The sequence below is a fragment of the Peromyscus maniculatus genome, chromosome 4, assembly GCF_049852395.1.
Source record: "Peromyscus maniculatus bairdii isolate BWxNUB_F1_BW_parent chromosome 4, HU_Pman_BW_mat_3.1, whole genome shotgun sequence".
Classification (NCBI taxonomy): domain Eukaryota; kingdom Metazoa; phylum Chordata; class Mammalia; order Rodentia; family Cricetidae; genus Peromyscus; species Peromyscus maniculatus.
This window is the reverse complement of record NC_134855.1, coordinates 62,279,064-62,298,440: the sequence shown is the minus strand read 5'-3', so window position 1 is coordinate 62,298,440 and position 19,377 is coordinate 62,279,064. Positions and strand designations below refer to the sequence as shown.

The 19,377-nt window shown below is 55.2% G+C and overlaps 1 protein-coding gene across 1 annotated transcript; it reads left to right on the top strand.

The window, feature by feature from the left end:
- Positions 1–828: 828 nt before the first annotated feature.
- On the top strand, positions 829–18,037 carry Rtn4rl2 (reticulon 4 receptor like 2). The gene is made up of 3 exons (XM_006989651.4): positions 829–1,405; positions 7,621–8,102; positions 16,653–18,037. The coding sequence occupies exons 1-3, from the start codon at positions 1,375–1,377 to the stop codon at positions 17,400–17,402; spliced, it is 1,263 nt and encodes a 420-aa protein (XP_006989713.2). The 5' UTR covers positions 829–1,374; the 3' UTR covers positions 17,403–18,037.
- Positions 18,038–19,377: the final 1,340 nt, after the last annotated feature.

Below are 19,377 nucleotides of genomic sequence, written 5' to 3'. Positions count from 1 at the left end.
AAATCAGAGATTGGCTGATAGTGCCAGGAAAGAGGTCGCTAGAGGTGTCTAGGGCACCTGTGAGGCCCCTTTCCACCCCTCTGTAAAAGAGAAAGACGTTTCTGTGAAACTAACAATCGGCTTCCACTTTTGGGTCCTCTTCTGCCCTCTGGCGAGGGATGAGATATCCCCTTTGGGGCATATCACGTAAATACGCGCGCGCGCGCGTGTGTACACACACACACACACACACACACACACACACACACACACACACACACACACCCGCAGGCGCGCCCAAACTTACACCCATTTGAAAAAGTTTTAAGGTGCATACAACAATCCCGAGTACGTATACCCTTTGCCTCCTGTCCCAAACTCGCGCGCGCAAAATTTCACACAGCCCTCGTGGGACCCACCAGAGCAGAAACCAGCGCGCACACTCACGTACTCCTGCCCTGTCACCGACGGGGATAAAAGGCCAGCACTCAGCGACACCTGCCCAAGTGTCTGTCTGCGCGCGGGGGCACGCGCCTCTACACTCGCTCACACAAACTCCTATACACACTGTTCCTAGGGCTGTACAAGCAGGGCTCGGAGTCTGAGGACCAAGGAGAAAGTGAAATCTTGAAGTTTTCCTAGGGGACACAAACGATGGCAGGGGACAGGGCAGGAGGGGGTGGAGCTGAGCGGGAAACTACTCAAGAAACTGCGTATTTTCTGGCAAAGTTGGGAGAGGAAACCCCCATTCCGGACAAGTCCATGGGGGGAGGGGGGCGTTCCTTAACACTACTGCGCGCGCACGCACACACACACACACACACACACACACCAAGAAGGGATTTCTCTAAAGGCATGGCGCTGCGGAGGCTATGGAAACTCGGCCTTCCGGGTCTCCCAAGGTTGGGAGGGGGAGGGAGGAGTGGGCTAGACGGAGAACCACTCCCGCCTCCTAGTAGCCAGCAAAGGGTTAAACCGGCAAGCCGGGAAGCGAGGGAGGAGCCAGCGAGTGCGGGAATGGGGGGGGGGGGAGCGCTTCTTCGCTGTCCCCACTCTTCCTCGGAGAGCAGTCGGGGTGCAAGGACCGACCGACTAACTGACTCCCTGCGGGGCCGGACTGCCTAGGGGGCGCGGACACCAGGTGTCCAGGGCCAACCCAGCCCTCTCTACCCCGTCGTGCCCCGCCCCGTCCCGTCGGGGCCCGATGGCTCCTTCGGAGGCACGCAGTCCGGGGGGCGCAGGGTAGAGCTCCGCAGCCCCGCCACGTAGCCCGGGGACTCCTCGGGTCCTTCCGGAGCCCCGCGGAGTCCCCGCCGTCTGTCCGGCGGCATAAGGGAGCGAGTGGGAGAGCCCTCCCCACCCCCCGCCGCCCCCTCCCCCGAGCGTCGAGACAAGATGCTGCCCGGGCTCCGGCGCCTGCTGCAAGGTAGGGACAACGTCCGGCGGGAGGACCCTAGAGAGGGGCGCCCCTCTCTTTGGGCATGAGGGTGGGGCAGTGAAGGGGGTGGGGTGGGCTGGGAGCAAAAAAAAAAAACCGCTTAGCGCGGGAGCCGCGCCTCCGCCCCCATAGCTGCCAGCCGCAGGAGGGCACTGGGCTTGGAGCCTGCGGGGAGTGTGCGGGGAGCTCGTGACCAAGGGGCGACGCGGAGGGCAGACCGAGCAGGCTGGGAGGAGGAGAAAGAAAGAGGCTCAGGTTCCGCTGTCCCGGCTCCACCTGCTCCGGGGGACGCCGAGGACTCGGGCCGGCTGGGGAAGCGCCGACTCAGCAACTCCTCATGCCCGGTGTCTCAGCACTTTCCAGTCACCTGGGAAGACAAGCCATGTGGGTAGGGGGCTGTCCGGGAATGGTAGGGGGCAGAGAGCGATTTCCCTATGGCCTTGTCTGGTCGGACAGATGGAGGGGCTAGAAGAGAGGCTAGTTCCAAGCACTGAGTGGCAGCCAAGGGTGTGGGCTGGAGACTGGGGGCGGGGAGGGTAGGGGTCGGAGGGAGGAGGGGAGTCAAGATGAGAAAAGTGTCTAGAGAGGTGGGGGTGTGAGAAAGAGGAGGTGGGGGCGGGATGGGGGGAGGGCGGGAGGAGGAATAAAGGTTAGACGACAGGAAAGCTTGGTAGAAACCAGGGTCCAGGGGAAGACCAAGGGAGAGGGAGAAGGGGACCAGTTCAGGAGAGAATTGTAGAGGCTAGGGATAGGAAGCTAGTGGGGCGCGGGGCGGGGGAGATAACCGGAAGGGTGAGGACTGGGGCTCTGGGAGACTGGAATGGAAAGGGATGGCAAGACTAGAAGCCAGCGGAAGCTGGTGATGGAGGACAGATGTAAGGATCAGACACTGGGGGAAATGGTCACCAGGACTGGGGACCCAGATCCCTACATGGTAGAGTGGTTAGAGAAGGCTCGGGATGGCAATAGAAGCCAGAGGAGGAGATGGAAGAGAAGCGATGAGGTGCCCAGGAAAGAGACAAAGAGGCTCCTGGTAACCACTTCCACGTGGGAAGCCAGCCCTCCATTCTAAAGCGCCTGCCTGTTCTTTCCCTTCTCTCAGGGAGTGGCTGGTGGGCTAGTCCAGGGGACTTTGAGCTCAGGGCCTGGGGCTGCTGTAAGAGAAGGAGGGTGAGCACTTGTGTGTGTGTGTGTGAGAGGGGGGTGGCAGCCTCCTTGGGGTGGGCACCTGGGCTGGCTCAGTGCTGCCATTTATATCTCCAAGCCCCGACGTCGGATCCTGCCGCCCCACAGTAGCTGCTTATTTTGGGGTGTTACATTCTGGCAGAGTGAGAAGCTGTTTGCAGCAGCTTCAAAACCTCCAGTCACCTGCATCAGTGCCTCCCCAGGCCCCTGCGTCACTGGTATGCCATCGCCCCCATGCCACTCCCAAGCCCCCCCCCCCAGCCTCTGCCCCCTCAGCATCTGCTGGGTAGGCCCCTGGCTCTTCCCTGAGGCCGTGTTTAAAGTGTGGAGATGGTGCTTGTATTTGGGGCCCTGTACCCTATTTCTAGAGCCAGAGAGGCCTGTCTACTTTCCCTGGGATAGCTCTGCCCCATTATGGTGCACTCTAGTTCCTGCCTTGGAGTCTGCTCCCGCCCCCTTCGAGTTTCTTATTCCCTCTGGCCTAACGGTTGGCACAGGCCGAGATCCTCATCTCAGAACCTGGGTATTCCAAGGTCTGGCAGCCCTTGGGCCTTGACCGTGATCCTTTGGTGAATGGATCCTTTTGGCTCTGGGTACCTTAGCCTTCCAAGATCAATATCATGTTGTGGCCTCTCTCCACTCCCTCCTGTGGCCAGATGTGGTTATTATGCCTTTGGTCATTGGCCACCTCTTCCTGGATAACCAGAGCCTTGGAGCCCAGGAGTGGAAATCTATAGAGAGAGCCTAGGTCCCTTTCCTCCTCTCGATCCTGAACAGCCAAATGGCTATCACTGTGAGTGTCCCAAGCCTGAGCATATGGGCAGGGTACCTATATTCCCTTTACCTCTAGGCTAGCATCTCACATCCAGGGGGTGTGGTAGGGGTCGGGGCTCCCTAAGAAAAGTCAGCGTGTGTCCTCTGAGCACAGTCCGGCACCTGCGTCTGCTGCTCTGGATCTCACATTACACTTGGGCCGCACAGTGAAGTCTCCCTCCCTTCCTAGGAAGGTTGGGACCTTGGTGCTGTTGATCTCACCAGGGGTCGTGACAGGTTGGGTTCCACGGATAAAGAAGGCTGCATCACAAGCTGGGTGCTGGCGCACAGTAGGTACACGATAACAGATTGATTCCTTCTTCTCTGGTCCCACACACCATTCATCCCGGGGCTTTACCTGCTGACTTCAGAGGAAGGGATGAGCAGGGGGTGAGGGAGGCTGGCAGAAAAAAAGGCTTCCCTCTCCCTTCCCCACAGGGGAGGAAAGAAACCAGGATTCTGAGGACAGAAAGGGGCTCTTCCAACCAGAAGCCGACTTTTCTGCTCTCCAGCCCTTGGGGGGGGGGGGTAGGGGGGGTTCCTGTCTCACAAAGGTTTATCCTAGATAGTGGCTAGAGAATCCCTAACCCACCTCTGACACACTGTAGCTGACCAGGACATGCATAGGGGAACCTGGAGTATAGCGTGGTCCTCAGGGGAGGGCCTGGAATGGCTGTGAAGAGGCGTGTGAAAAGCGGGACTTGGTGGGGGGGAGCATGGGGGAGACGTGGGAGAGGGAAAATGGTACAAGGTGCAGGGGGGAGGAGAGGGGGGAGGGAAAGGTGCTCTCCCAGCCCCCTACCTTGCCTCTGCCTGGAGTGCCCACTCCAACCCAGCCTGGGGGCAGAGAAGCCCAGAGCCCCTCCTCCCCCTCCCCCCTGCCTCCAGTGAGAGCCACAACCTGAATTATGGATGAAGCTCCTTGGGTTACAGCTGCTTTGCGTGGCAGTGAGGGCCAGAAATGGCAACAGAGTCACTGTTACGCAGCCGCTGCCGTGGAGCACCCCCCCCCCCCCAGCACACAGGGTCCCTCCTCAAAGGGCCCTCCCTGCAAGGAAGACCACTGAGACGGAGGGAAGTAGATCCCACCGAGAGAAAAGGCTTAGACGGGGCAGCAGGGAGGCCACTGTGGGGCCAAAGAGAAGAGAGGCACTGGAAAAAGTGAGGGGGGCAGACAGGAAGTTGGGACAAGACGGAGGGGAGGCTTGCCAGCTCCTGATGAGCTTGACCTCAGCCTGGACAAGGGCCTGGGATCAGGGGAGTCGCCCTCTGAACCCCCCGGCCTGCTGGGTTTGTGGCCCTTCCGGCTTTCTCTCCCAGGATAACAGTCAGTCAGGGATAGCAGTCAGTCAGCCGTGGAGGCTGGAAGAAGAGCTTGGAAATCCTGGGGGGCTGGGGAGGTTAGCCATGCAGCTCACACTCTGGTGAGCTTGTGGATGGGGGTGGGATTAAGGGATCAAGAGAAGGATTTGGCTTCCTTTGGTGTAAAGTCCTTGGAGAGGCAGAGATCAGTGGGTGAACAGGAATGCCCTACTGGACACCAGGCCAGTCTTTTTTTTCTGGCCCTTGTCCTGTACCACTTTCGTGCGTGACCTTGGGTGAGTTGTTCGCCTCCTCCGAGATCCAAAACTTGCCATTTCCGTGAGGCCTGACACAGCTCTGAAATCCCCAGCCCTCAGGGCTCAGGAAGCCCACCGCCCAGGGTCCCCCACTGGACTCCCACACCCCACTCCTTCCTGGTTAAGATCAAGGGTGAGAGACATGCTCCTCCACCCCACGTGGCTCTGAAAAAACTCGGGAGGAGAACAGTGATCGTGAACCGCCGCACGGGGGAGGGGTGAGAAGGACCGAGAAACGCGGAGGTGGTGTGAACGAATGGAACAGCCGCGCTGTATCACTGAATATTACATCACACCCAGCCTACACACGCACGGGGCCCGGCACTCACACACGCGGAGGACCGCCAGCACTCGCTCGCTCGCGTTCCAGGAGGGGCCAGTGACACACACACACACACACACACACACACACACACACACACACACACACACACGGGCTGGGGTGGCTTTGGGAAGTGCCTCAAAGTGAAGAGCTAGGGGGCACCCCGACTCACAGGGCACTCCACTCTGCACCAGGGTGGACCCCCCCCCAGGAAGAGGCACAGGGATGCATGCCTGCTACAAACGTCACCTACCGGGGTGAGCAGCACCTTCGACAGTGCACACGGGTCCTCACACTGTCCCTCCAGACCACAGGCAGACAGACAGACCTCCATACACACAGACGCCTCAGAATACATTCAAACCTCCGTTCCCAGCCTTGGAGATCTGACACTGAAAGTTACCCACCTCTCGGCTACCCACTCCCTGAGCCATAGGGACCCCCAAACTAGGGCTTCCTACCCGACTCCTGGGGCCCGAGTCCTAGCTTTGTGGGTGCGGGTTCACCTCTCCCCAGGCTAAGATGCCCCGGGAAGTCTCAGGGGCTTTCTGGGAATCCTGACAGAACTGAGGTCTACCCACAGGAACCTCCACCTGCAGTATTGAGGGGTAAGGGACAGGGATGCACGGAGGAGGAGCTCTGCCCTCCTGGGTCGGGCAGAGAAACTCAGGTCCCCATTCCCAGCACCTTCGTCCCCTGCACCTGCTCTTCTGTCTGCACCCTAAGAAGATTAGCCCACAACCACACTCCAAAAGTTACTTTGGAAAAACCCTAACAAAGGCTTCGAAGGAGGGTGTCTGAGTCGGCTCTGCAGCCCCACTCTCCAGCCCCTTCCTAGGAGGGAAAGGCTAAGGTTCTTCCAAGGCCTGCAGGGGGAAGAGGGAGGCGGCTGTGGGTCACCAGGACACCCACAGGCCTTCTCGTCACAGACGGCCTCAAGTTAGTGTCTTGCTTTCTCGAGTGGGCTGGTTTTGCTCCCGGAGGACATTTGGCAATGTCTAGAGACATTTTGATTGTCATCACTGGGGGCAGGGTGCCGCTGGCATCTGGTGGCTAGAAGACAGTGCTATAGTTTAACAGCCTAAGAAGGGTTGCCCCTATCCCAAAGAATCCCCAGCCCTGACTCGAAGACTTTTGACCCTAACTCTAAACAAGGCCAAACACAACAGTGAAAACAGGAAGGAAAAGACTCCTGTCCCCCAACAACTTTAGACACCTCTCAGTGCCCTCTACAAAGCCCTCCTGGTGTGTGGGGTTGCAGGCTCACCACTCCCCAGGCAAAGCTCCCCAAGAAAACCTCAGAGGCTTCCTGGGGTCCCTGACAGAGGGAAGAGGGCAAAAGCTGGTTCCGCCTTTATCGGCTCTGTTGAGGGTTCCCTCACCGCCAGGTGGCACAGGCCTTTAATGCCAGCACTTGGGAGGCAGAGGCAAGCCCATCTTTGTGAGTTCAAGGCCAGGCTGGTCTACAGAGCAAGTTCTAGGCCAGCCCGGGCTACACAGAGAAACCCTGTCTTAAGGAAGGAAGGAAAAGAAAGAAAGAGCCCCTCAGTCTTTAATACAGTGGAGAAACACAGGCATCCATTCTGGAGAAACTATAGCTCTCAAAAGGATTTCAAGACTGGGATTGTAGCCGAATTGGTAGAGTGCTCGCCTGCATGCACAAGGCCCTGCCTGGGTGTGATCTCCAGCACAGCATCAACTAGGCATGGTGCACACCACTGTAATCTCAGCACTAGGAAGGTGGAGACAGGGGGATCACAAGTTCAGGGACATCCTCAGCTAAACATTAAGTTTGAGGGCGACCTGGGCTACAGGAGACCTGCCTCAAACATACACACACAAGAAAGAAAGAGAAAGAAAGAAAGAAAGAAAGAAAGAGAGAGGGAGGGAGGGAGGGAGGGAGGGAGGGAGGAAGGAAGAAAGGAAGAAAGGAAGAAAGGAAGAAAGGAAGAAAGGAAGAAAGGGGGAGGGAGGGAAGAAAGAAAGGAAGGAAGGAAGGAAGGAAGGAAGGAAGGAAGGAAGAGAAAGAGAGAGAGAGAGAAAGAAAGGAAGGAAGGAAGGAAGGAAGGAAGGAAGGAAGGAAGGAAGGAAGGAAGGAAGGAAGGAAGGAAGGAAGGATGGAAAGAAAGAAAGGAAAATGAGGTTTGCATACCTCAAAGGAACCTGGAGAGAGGTGGGGGGTGGCCAAGCCTCTTGAGCCTGTTAAGTTGCCTCCAGACCCCTGGCCACCCACCCAGCGAGCCTTCACTCTGCTCTCCCAATAGGTCCTGCCTCAGCCTGCCTCCTGCTGAGCCTCGTGGCCCTCCCTCCTGTGACTCCCAGCTGCCCTATGCTCTGCACCTGCTACTCATCCCCACCCACGGTGAGCTGCCAGGCCAACAACTTCTCTTCAGTGCCGCTGTCCCTGCCACCCAGCACCCAGCGACTCTTCCTGCAGAACAACCTCATCCGCTCCCTGCGGCCAGGCACCTTCGGCCCCAACCTGCTCACCCTGTGGCTCTTCTCCAACAACCTCTCCACCATCTACCCCGGCACCTTCCGCCATCTGCAGGCCCTAGAGGAACTGGACCTTGGTGACAATCGGCACCTTCGCTCCCTGGAGCCCGATACCTTCCAGGGCCTGGAGCGTCTGCAGTCGCTACATCTCTACCGCTGCCAGCTCAGCAGCCTGCCTGGCAACATTTTCCGAGGCCTGGTCAGCCTACAGTACCTCTACCTCCAGGAGAACAGCCTGCTCCACCTACAGGTGAGCCAGCTACCTCCCCTAGGCCTCTTCCACCCCTCTCTCTGGACCTAAGTACCCCCTCCTGTCTTCTCAGGCCACCTTTCCTGCCTCAGCATCTCCATCTACCTGTTTCTCTGTCTTCTTTCTCGGTATCTGTCCACCCCAATCAGTAATCCCACTTGCCTCTCTCTGTGTGTCTCTCTAACCCCCGTGTGTCTCTGCCTGTCTCCTGACTTGCCTCCCCCATATGTCTCCCTCTGCCTCTTCTGTCTGTCTCCCTTCATGCACCCACTCAGCACACTCCCCAGTGCCTGTGTATCTCTCCTTTCCCCAAGAGCCTTAGCCCAAAGGCCTTGGCACGATCTTTTCCCATCCACCCCCAAGTCCTCCCACTTCACCGTGCAAGCTGGACAGAGGGCGGGGTCATTGCTGGGGAGGGCCCTGCCTCACAGAAGTCACACTCTTCCCTGATCTCTGGGTAATCACACAAGAGAAAAAAATCCCACCCGTTCCAGATCTGCCCCTCAAACCTGCGGTCTCAGGTAGAACTCTGTTACATAGCTGAAAAACAGATGCTCTGGACAAAAAGAAATGGAAGGAAGAGAAGTATTGTTATTTATTGTTACCAATATTGATCTAATTATTATTTATTATTGTTGTTATGCTGACTGTCGGGCACTCAAACCCTCATATCCCATTTCCTCAGGAAGCAGTGACACACCCCTAACAACCACTCAGAAGGGCATGTTCCCTGGTAGCACAGCCTCTGGCTAGAAGGGGGCACTCCCCACATGAGCCCACAAGGCCCTGCCTTCTCCCTATCCAGGGTTTGGTACCCACAGGTCATCAGTCTGTGGGTTGGAAAATCAGTCCCAGCTGATGCTCCTGATGATAGCAATAGTGATGATAATTTATCGATATGTTGAATATCCACGGTATGCTATACTAGAAGTACAGCAACCCTGGGAACAGTATTCAAATGGAGAGAGGAGCAGGAAAATGCACAGTGACTGGGATAATAGGCCTTATTATTGCTGAATAACGGGCAATCAATTTAGCAGGTGCCTAGTAAGTACACATTGTGTTGGGCCCTGGGCAAAGCACTTTACAGGCATCAACACTACCATTTACAAGCATGTGGTGTTTTTCAAACATGGGCCTCAGTTTTCCTCTCTGTGAAACGGGAGTCATATGAGCATCCATCGCCCAGGGATTTTGTAAGCACTAAATGCATGAATAATTTGTAGTGCACTTAGAATAGTGCTTGGCATATATAAGAGCTATATAAACACTTGTTAAAATGCCATGTTTTTTTTAAATGAACTTTATTTAACATTGGTCTCAGATGAAGTTCAATGCCCCAGCTTGAACTTCATCTTAGAGATCTGGGTCAACTCTAAGGATTATTATGAGGCCATGGAGAGGATCCAAGACACACCTTCCACTTCTCTTCTTCCTAAAGTTGCCGGGAACCACGTGGTTACAGAGTGAACTCAGCCACTTCATCTCAAGCCTACAGGCCTCTGGAGGCAGAGGTTTTCACCACGAAGTGCACACTGGGGATCCCAGGGATTTGTAGGACACGAGTCCCTGAAGCCATTGTCCCTGTGACTGGGGCCTTACTGGGCTCCCCACCAAGCTGAGTCCCAAGCTGCGTAGCAGCAGGGACACACAAGACTAGAAGGGACACAGAAGGGAACTGACTGAGACTACAGAGCCAGAGGGAGCTGACACTTGACCTGCCTGGTACCATCATACTTTAGAGGGATAATACTCCGAAATACAAGTGTGTAGGCTAGGGGTTTTTGCTAGTGTTTGATTGGTTTGTCATTGGTTTTTGTTTGTTTGTTTTTTTTACTTATTTGTATATACATGGGTGTTGGCCTACATGTACATCTGTGCACCACTTGTGTCTAGCGCCCACTGAGGTCATAAGAGGAAGTCAGACTCCCTGGATCTGGGGATAGTTACAGATGGTTGTGAGCTGCCCAGTGGGTGCCAGGACTCAAACCCAGGTCCACCGCTCTTAACGGCTGAGCCATCTCTCTAGCCCTGACCTTGAACTTCTTAATCCTCCCACCTCCGATTCCTGAGTGCTGGGATTACAAATCTCTACCAGCATGCCTGGTTTATAAGTACTGGGGATGGAACCTTGGTCTTTGTGTATGCTAAGCAAGCAAACAACTGAGCCACCACATTCCCAGCCCTGTGGGGTTCAGTTTTAAAAGCACTTCTCGGCCTCTTGCATGGCTTTAGACAAACTATTTTCTCCATCCCCATGTCCACTTCCCAGCCTCCTGTATGTCTTTGGATAAACTATTTTCTCCATCCCCATGTCCACTTCCCTGAGTTGGCACCTTAGTGATGTCAACCTATCCAGAAGCTTCATCAGTATTAAAATGAAAGGTATTTAGCACAGGCCACGCTTCAAAACCATGATTGTTACAGGCTGAGTACCCTGACCTCAAGTGCCGGGGATCGGTTGTGTTTATTTCAGATTTTGGAAGATCTGCATACACATGATGAGTTATCGTGGAGACAGGACCCATGTAGCTCAGCCATGTCTCCTACACACTTGTCCACATAGTTCACCCATGTCTCCCATAGCGTAAAGGAAATCTCAGACAATTTCATAATTCTGACCAGGAAATATTTCAAGGTGGGGAATTCCCCACTTGTGGTGAAGTGTTGTTGATGTTCTGAAAGTTTTGGATTTTGGAGGATTGGATAATTCAGATTTTCTGATTAAAGACACTTGGCCCTTGTTTTTAATTTTTAAATTACATTTTTTTATGCTCATAGGGGAAGGTGGGTGTACATGCACGTGCCATGGCGTGCACAAGTCAAAGGATGACTTGGGGGAGTCAGTTCTCTCCTTCCATCATTTGGGTCCCAACTATGGAACCCAGGTTGTCAGGCTTGGTGGCTGTCTTAGTCAGGGTTTCTATTGCTGTGAAGAGACACCATAACCACAGCAACTCTTATAAAGGAGAATATTTAATTGGAGTGGCTCACTTACAGTTCAGAGGTTCAGTCCATCATCATCATGGCAGGGAGTATGATGGTATGCTAGAGTAGTTGCTGACAGTCCGACATCTTGCCTACCACAGGAAGTCGTCTGAGACACTGGGTGATATCCTGAGCATAGGAAATCTCTAAGCCCGCCCCCAGAGTGACACACTTCCTCCAACAAGACCTCACCCACTCCAGAATAGCCACACCTCCTAATGCTGCCACTAACTATGAGATTATGTGGGCCAATTACATTCAAATCACCACAGTGGCAGACACCTTCACCTGCTGAACCAACTTACTGGCCTAGACTCTGTTTTAATGACTACTCCTAAGATCCTGGTCTCCTTATCAATATGTAAAAGCTACTCATTATTTAGCTTTAGGAAAGGTACCTCCCCTCTCTCAGCCTCCATCTCCTCTTCCTAGTGGGGAGCCATGAAAATGATGCCTTCCACAAAGACAGGCTGTGAGAGGCTAGTAAGTTAATGTGTAGTGTACATAGCTTAGGGCTTAATAAATTACTTTTGCCAGGTGGTGGTGGCGCATGCCTTTAACCCCAGCTCTAGGGAGGCAGAGGCAGGTGGATCTCTGTGAGTTCAAGAGTTTCAGGCAGCTAAGGCTACACAGAGAAACTCTATCTCAAAAAAACAAAAAAACAAAAAAAAACAAAACCGATAGATAGATAGATAGATAGATAGATAGATAGATAGATAGATAGATAGATAGATAGATCGATCTTGACCCTCAGGCCATAGACAGCAGTCTGTTCCTGGGACCACCTAAGGCCCAAGCCCAATGAACCTGTAGGTGATCATCGGGGTTTTCTGAACAATCTTGGCCTGGGCAGCATCGGGGTGTCATGGGAAGGAAGCCTCTTCACACCTGGCCCTTTATAGAGAAGAAAGGAGACAGCCTGTGAGGTGCCTGATGGAACTAGGCTAGGAGATGCCACAAGCAGGTGAGGAAACATGTGGCTCAGTGAGATCCTCGGGAAGCAGGTGTGACCTAGGACGCAGCCCAGCCTGCCCGGGAAGGGAGCTCTGGAGGAGACCCATGGGTAGGATGTGGCAGGTGCCCACGAAAATGGTGGAGGTTCTCATGGAATGTCTGCTGAGGGCGAGGCACTGTGCCAGGCCGGTTCATTCACCAGCAGATTCCTTACTGAGCACCTACTGCATGCCAGGCAGCATGCAGGGTGCCAGGGATTCCAGGGTGAACAAACACAGTATCCCTGCTCTGTTGGAGGGTGGCCAGATGGTAGAGCTGCTTCTCCCCCACCGCAGCGGCTTACTTAGTGTTTACAAGCAGTGCTTGTGCTCAGGCAGATTGGAGTTCTAATCTAAGCGCTCTCTAATGTGCTGTGGCCTCGGGGTCCCATCTACGAAAGAGAGATCATGGCCTGTTGCTCAAGGAGGAGGTGCTGAGGATCATCCAAGGGGATGATACTTGGAAAGAATACAGAGTGGGTGGGAGCCAAGGACAGCAGTGAATTCACCAACTGTGGGGTTGCCAGGCTCCAACTGGCCCAGGTCTGTTAGGTTCCGCAGCACAGGGGTTGGGAGTCTCACCTCTGGACTTTATTATACCCATGTTAGCTGTTGGGCCCTCAGCAAGTGGTTCCCTTCTCTGAGCCCCTTTCTCTTCGTCTCCACATAGAAAAAAAAAATTGCAGCATCTGCCTCATAGTGTCGATGATTAAGATACTATCAGGATCTGTGCCACGCAGGACTTGGCATTCAGTGAGAACTTGGCAAATCACCTGCTGACGCCGATGGTTATGACACCTACCATGGATGGGCAAGCACCATGAGCGGGGGTGCCTAATGCAGAGTGCACACACTGAACAGCTTTGCTGAATGAGTGAGATCAACTCCCAGGCTCACTGAGTCAAAATTAGCAAACGCTTAGGGGACCTGAAGGATCAGCCACTCCAAGTCACTCGTGGCACAGATGGAAACAGTGAGGCCCAGAGAGAGAGGTGCCTGGAGCTGCCCAAGGCCACACAGCCTGGGAAGCTGATAAGACAGGCTCCAAGGCCAGGTACTGGAAGGTTGGAGGAAGGCAAGGTTAAGAACAGGATGCTGTCAGCAAGGCTGAGGAGGGCAGGGATGCTGCATTTAGATTCCAAATGGATACAGAAAGCTGTGAACCGGCCAGGCGGGAGGCAAGGGAAATGTGGTTTTTGAAATGGAAGAGGATGACTTTAGCAGATGTTCCTAGCCCAGAGGGAGGGGGCGTGCGAGAAGGTGATGGGGGAGGGCTGGGGCTGTGAAAGTCAAGAGCTTATTAATGCACAGAGAACCGTTTTAATGGTGGAGAGAGGAAGGGCTGGATTTGAGAGCTGCAGTCCAGGAAGTGGCGATGGGATTTGGCTACAACTTGGGTTGGGGGAAGGGAATGGACCCCAAGGCTGAGGCTCAGAGCAGGGGCCGAGAGGAGAAGAGGCTAGAATACAAAATTGGACTGTGGTTACTAAGTATCTGGGTTCCCTGGGGTGTCTGAACCTCTGTCTTCCCTTCCAGAACCCTAAGTCTCCAAAGGGTAACCCAGCGCCACCCTCCTGTGTGCCCACATTGATCCTCTAGCCATACATCTCCGGGTGTGTCCTACTATTGCTGACACTCTAGGAAGAGAAACCCCAAGGGAGGGGTTAAGCGGAAGGACTCAGAGTACCCGCTGGGCAGGACCGGAAAGGAGGAACTAGAGGGGTGCACAGCAAGACTGAGGCTTTTGTGGTGAGCGGGTCAGCTAGGGACCTGGACAGGCATTCAGGGTGGTGGCATCAGAGGGTGGAGAACGCTGTCAGAGGGAGCAAGAAGGTTGAGGAGGACTGATCTCAATGTGGCCAAGAGAAGGGCTCTTGGCAGACTCAGTTCCTGTAGCAGAGAGGGCGGAAGGCAGATGGGAGGAGGTGCAAGAGCGCGCGGGAACACAGGAAGGTGGGGGCTGTGGATATGGGCTGGAACTCAGCACACTCCCCCTCCTGAGACCTTCGACCAGGTGCCCAGGTCGCATGAGGAAGGAACCATCACCCCAGGCACTGGGGGAGCAGGAGAGAACCAGAGTTGGGGGACAGGCCAAGGTGAACTGGCCTGAGCAGAGAGGATGCTCGTGTCCTGTTAAACCCAGATCTCCTGGGACCTGCTGACCACGGCCACTTGGGGAGGACCTTGAGGCAGTGGGAGCGAGAGGAATGGGGTTCCAGCACTTTCTATAGATAACCCTTCATCTGAAGCAAACCTCACTTTGGATGGGTGGTCACTTAAGTAACTAACTCCCAAATCACATTGTGCATGGGTGGCGGAGGGTGTTAATGCAATCCAGGGCCTTCAACATGAATAAGCGAGTACTCTACACCTGAGCTACAGCCTCACCCCAGCTGACCACCAAAAGTTCCCTGGTCAGCTGGTTAAGAAGCAGAGCTCCCACTGCTCCCCCCCCCCCCCCCCCCGTCATATCCCATACCTTCACTTCTGAGCCATCATCTCAAGGTTCTGCCAGTACATGACTTCTCCACCCCAGGCCCTGTCCCCGACACTGTAAGAGGGACAGTGGTACAAGGCTTCAGAGGCCAGCCTCTTCCCTCCTTTGCTAAGTCTGGGATGTGGAGCTGACAGTGGTCCCCTGAATAACTCAGCCAGAAGCAGAACTTCCCGTCCCCAAAGAAACCCTCCGTCAGAGGGAAATGGATGAGACGGGATGGGCTGGAATTCTAAAGGAGTCCCTGCTGTCATGACAACCGTGATTTATGGATGGTTGACTGTGCCTCTATCAGGTGGTACCCGCAGCAGCAGCATCGTAGCATCTAACCTCTTCAGTCTATTGAAGAACCTTCTAAAGGAAGATATATATACTAAGGGACAGGGCTCTGTGAGGTTAAACAGCTTGTCCAGCAGCTAGGAAAAGGAAAATCTAGGCTTTGCGGCAGTGCTTCTAACTCCTGAGCCTGTGGGCTTCATCCCTGGACAAAAACTCTACATGCAAGAACTGTACCCAGCACTCCACCCCATGAACCTTATGTGAACCCTGTTCATTGGTCCTCAGAACAGAGCCAAGAGCTAGGGGCACTCGTTTCCACTTTACGGAGGAGAAAGCATGCTTAGAGGTAACTCAGCTTGGCCAACTTCACAAACGATCACACAATGTCTGCCCATGTGAAAACCTTTTCTTCTTTTCCAAGACAGGGTTTCTCTGTGTTGCCCTGGCTGTCCTGGAACTCACTTTGTAGTCCAGGCTGGCCTCCAACTCATGGAGATCCACCTGCCTCTGCCTCTCCAGCGCTGGGATTAAAGGCGTGCGCCACCACTGCCTGGCTATCCCAAGTATCTTGATACATTCTGCTCCATTAATTGCCACGTTTTACAAAGAGAGAAAGAGGCTCAGAAAGACAGAGTGACTTTTCCCCCAGGTATCAAAGTTCATGGCAGACCCAGGATCTAACTCTCAAGCTCCAAGCACGGTCTTCAGGCAACCTGATCACCAGCATGGGAAAGGCAGACTTGTTCTCAGTCTAGATGGCAAGCTGCTGGGAGGTACTGGAATCTGAAAGGGACTGGGATACAATCTAAATTTAAGAACCAGGCAGGTGAGATGGCATTGTCCCTGTGTGACGGTTCATATTGACTGCCATCTTGACAGGATCTAGACTCACCTAGAAAGGCTGGAAAGATGGCTTGTCAGAAAGGTGGTCATCACCAAGCCTGGTGTCCTGAGTTCTAGCCTGGAACTCCACATGATATAAGGAGAGGACGCACTCCCACAAGTTGTGTACACACACACACACACACACACACACACACACACACGCACACATACACACACGCACACATGTGCACGCACACGCGCACACACACGCACACGCGCGCGCACACACACACACACACACGCACGCACGCACGCACGCACGAGGAGGGGGTGAATAAATAAGTAAATTTTAAGACCCACTGCCAAAGCCAGCTATTGTGTTACTGAGCGACAATCCAAGCCACTCAAGAGGGTGAGGCACCGGGATGGCTAGCTGAAGATCCACCTAGGCTAAACATCAAGTCCAAAGTCAATCGGGGCAAGTCGGTGAGACTCTGTCTCAAAAATAAGTGTAGAAAGGGAGCTGTGGCTATAGTTCAGCGGCAGGGTTCTTGCCTGGCATTGCTGTGCTGGGTTCAGCCCCTTGGGGCCCTGGGCAAAGGGACCCACTGACCTCAGTTGTATAGCTTTCTCCATAGGAAATAGGTTAGAAGATGCACGCTTTAAATTCAGGACTCAGTTGATAAGGCGCTGCCTAGCATGTTTGAAACCCTGAGTGTGATCTCCAGCACCACATAAAACTGCCAGGGAGCACAAACCTGAAATCTCAGAAACCAAGAGGTGGAGGCAGGAGATGAGAGGATCATCTTGGATACATAGCAGGGATACATGGTATCTCAAAAAAGAGAAAAGGCAAGCCCTTTCGCACTGTTCCACCCTGCCATTATGCCTTCCTTACCCTCCCCAGGTCCTGGAGTGGAGTCCCCGACCCCGTCTCAGGCCACTCTCTTCTGTTTCCATCCCCCCACTCAGGATGACTTGTTCGCGGACCTGGCCAACCTGAGCCACCTCTTCCTCCACGGGAACCGCCTGCGGCTGCTCACGGAGCACGTGTTCCGCGGCCTGGGCAGCCTGGACCGGCTGCTGCTGCACGGGAACCGGCTGCAGGGCGTGCACCGCGCGGCCTTCCGCGGCCTTAGCCGCCTCACCATCCTCTACTTGTTCAACAACAGCCTGGCCTCGCTGCCGGGCGAGGCGCTGGCCGATCTGCCGGCTCTCGAGTTCCTGCGGCTCAACGCCAACCCCTGGGCGTGCGACTGCCGCGCTCGGCCGCTCTGGGCCTGGTTCCAGCACGCGCGGGTGTCCAGCTCCGACGTGACCTGCGCCACCCCGCCCGAGCGCCAGGGCCGGGACCTGCGCGCGCTGCGCGAGGCCGATTTCCAATCGTGCCCGCCGCCCACGCCCACGCGGCCGGGCAGCCGCGCGCGTGGCAACAGCTCCTCCAACCACCTGTACGGCGTGGCCGAGGCGGGCGCGCCCCCCGCGGACCCGTCCACGCTCTACCGAGACCTGCCCGCCGAGGACTCGAGGGGGCGTCAGGGCGGGGACGCGCCCACCGAGGACGACTACTGGGGTGGCTACGGCGGCGAGGACCAGCGGGGCGAGCAGACGTGCCCCGGGGCCGCGTGCCAGGCGCCCGCAGACTCGCGTGGCCCCGCGCTCTCGTCCGGGCTGTGCACCCCTCTGCTCTGCCTCTTGCTCCTGGCGCCCCATCACCTCTGACTGCGGTGCTCAGACGGAAGAGGCCACGGCCTTCGCCCCGCTCCCCTTCTCCGCCCCTCACCGAGCTGCGGCTCCATCCTCGCCCCTTGTTTGCGGCCCGGCCTGGCGCCTTCCCTAGGCCCCCTCGCTCCTTTTCTTCCCCGGGACCACGCTGCCTCATTTGCCTTCTGGGCTGTTCTGACTTACGTATGGCAGCCCCTCAGGCGGTGTCTAAGGTGGCTCGGCCCCATTCGCCCTGATTCTAGCCACTAACTCTTGTTCCCCAATCCCAAGGCTGGGGCGGGGCACCCCAGGCAGCCGATGCTCCTCTCTCCAGGGCCCCACAGTGGACTGGAGGGGCTTTTGTCTGTAGAGCACCTTCCACCAGCAGAGCCTTTGAAAGCTCCCCCGGGAGCCTCCCTTCCTCCCCCGGACCTTGGGAGGGATGCCTCAGCAAGGCCCAGGCTGCCCCTGGACCCTGCTTGTCCTGATCCCTTTAGCCTCCTGACACCTGGAGGAATACTTTTCTCCTAAGTCTACCCAGAACACTTTTTAGGGTGCCTGGAGAGTAGTTTCCTCTCCACCATGGCCCCTGTGTGGTGAAGATCAAAAGAAGTTGTTTGGGGGAAAGTTTATTAAAAAATTCTATTATTTTATCTCCTGTAAAGTTTTTTTTCCCCCATCAAGACCTCAAAAGCAGAAGTAGGACTTAGAACCGTTAAGTGTTTAAGGTTTAGAGGGCTAAATAAGGAAGAGCCATCTCAGGCCCCCGGAATTTCCTGCTGCATGGACTTGATGAGTGATTTCACCTCCCTTGGGCCTCAAGGTCATTCTGATCCTCCCGAGGCTTCAATTTCTTGAGCTACCCCGGCTGTTAAGGGTGTGTGCTGATGGCACCAATTTGCCCAAGAGAAGCAGCTGCCACCAGCCCTGAAGTGTTTGATAGCTGAAGGACTGAATCTGGAGGTGGCCACCAGCTGGGCTGAGTGGCCTCCAGGAAAGACATGTAAGCCTCCACCTTCCCCTGCAAGGAGGTATAACTTAGATATTCATGGGCACCACCAGCGAATCATGGCTTTGGGCCTATCTGGGAAAGGCATGGCTTCTTGGGGGAACACATAAGCCTTAAAGAGCAGAACCTAAGACTAGACCCCAGCTTGTGTTTGCCCTGTTTGCTGAGTGCCCCTGTGAAGTATTCAGCACACACGGCTGTCCTGGATACCCCTACAGCCATCCGGTCTTTCTCCCTTGGCACCGGTGAGATAGAAGCCTCCTTGGGTGCGTCAGGTCCAGCAGTTCTCTGAGCAGATTAGGAGAGACTAGGAGGTTAAGGTGATCAAGGGACAAAGAATTCAAGTTGGGGTGCCTTATATTGAAGCTAGAGGCTCCCTCTCTAGAGTGGGTAAAGAGAGGCCAGGGGCAGGGCGAGCATTGAACCTTAACCTTGGGGCTCATCAGACGGAACTGATCAAGGATCCAGAGCTGGGTTGTAGCCTGGGAGGAGGGAATGGCAGGATGGGAGGGACCTGGGTGCCGGGGTTCAGGACTGAGCTGCTCCTGGGATCCGATAACCCTGACCAGTGATGTCTCAGGATGCTGAGAAGAGGGGGGCAGAATCAGGCAGGAATCAGCACCCGTGGACTGTAGCAGATGGACGAACGTTGGCTATGGATGTGAAATGGGTGAGGGGCTAGTGAAAGCAGAGGTCAGGCCTGGAGAGCTCCGAGCTGGAGTCTTCCAGGGCCTGTGTCAGGCTGGCTTGGAGGCAAGTCATGAGTAGGATTGGGAGGGGGGTCTAGAGGTAAGGTTGAGGGGGGAGGGGAGAAGGGAGCTAGGGAAGTGCTGTGTTGGAGGAGGGGCTTCTGGGCCAGGCCAGGGGGGCGGGGAGGAGTGTGCTGGTAAATCAGAGGCAGGCTGTCCAGGTCACAGAATTATCGTTGTGAAATATTCATGGGCCTTCGGTCCAGATGCTATTTCAGAACAAGGAGCGCAGGAG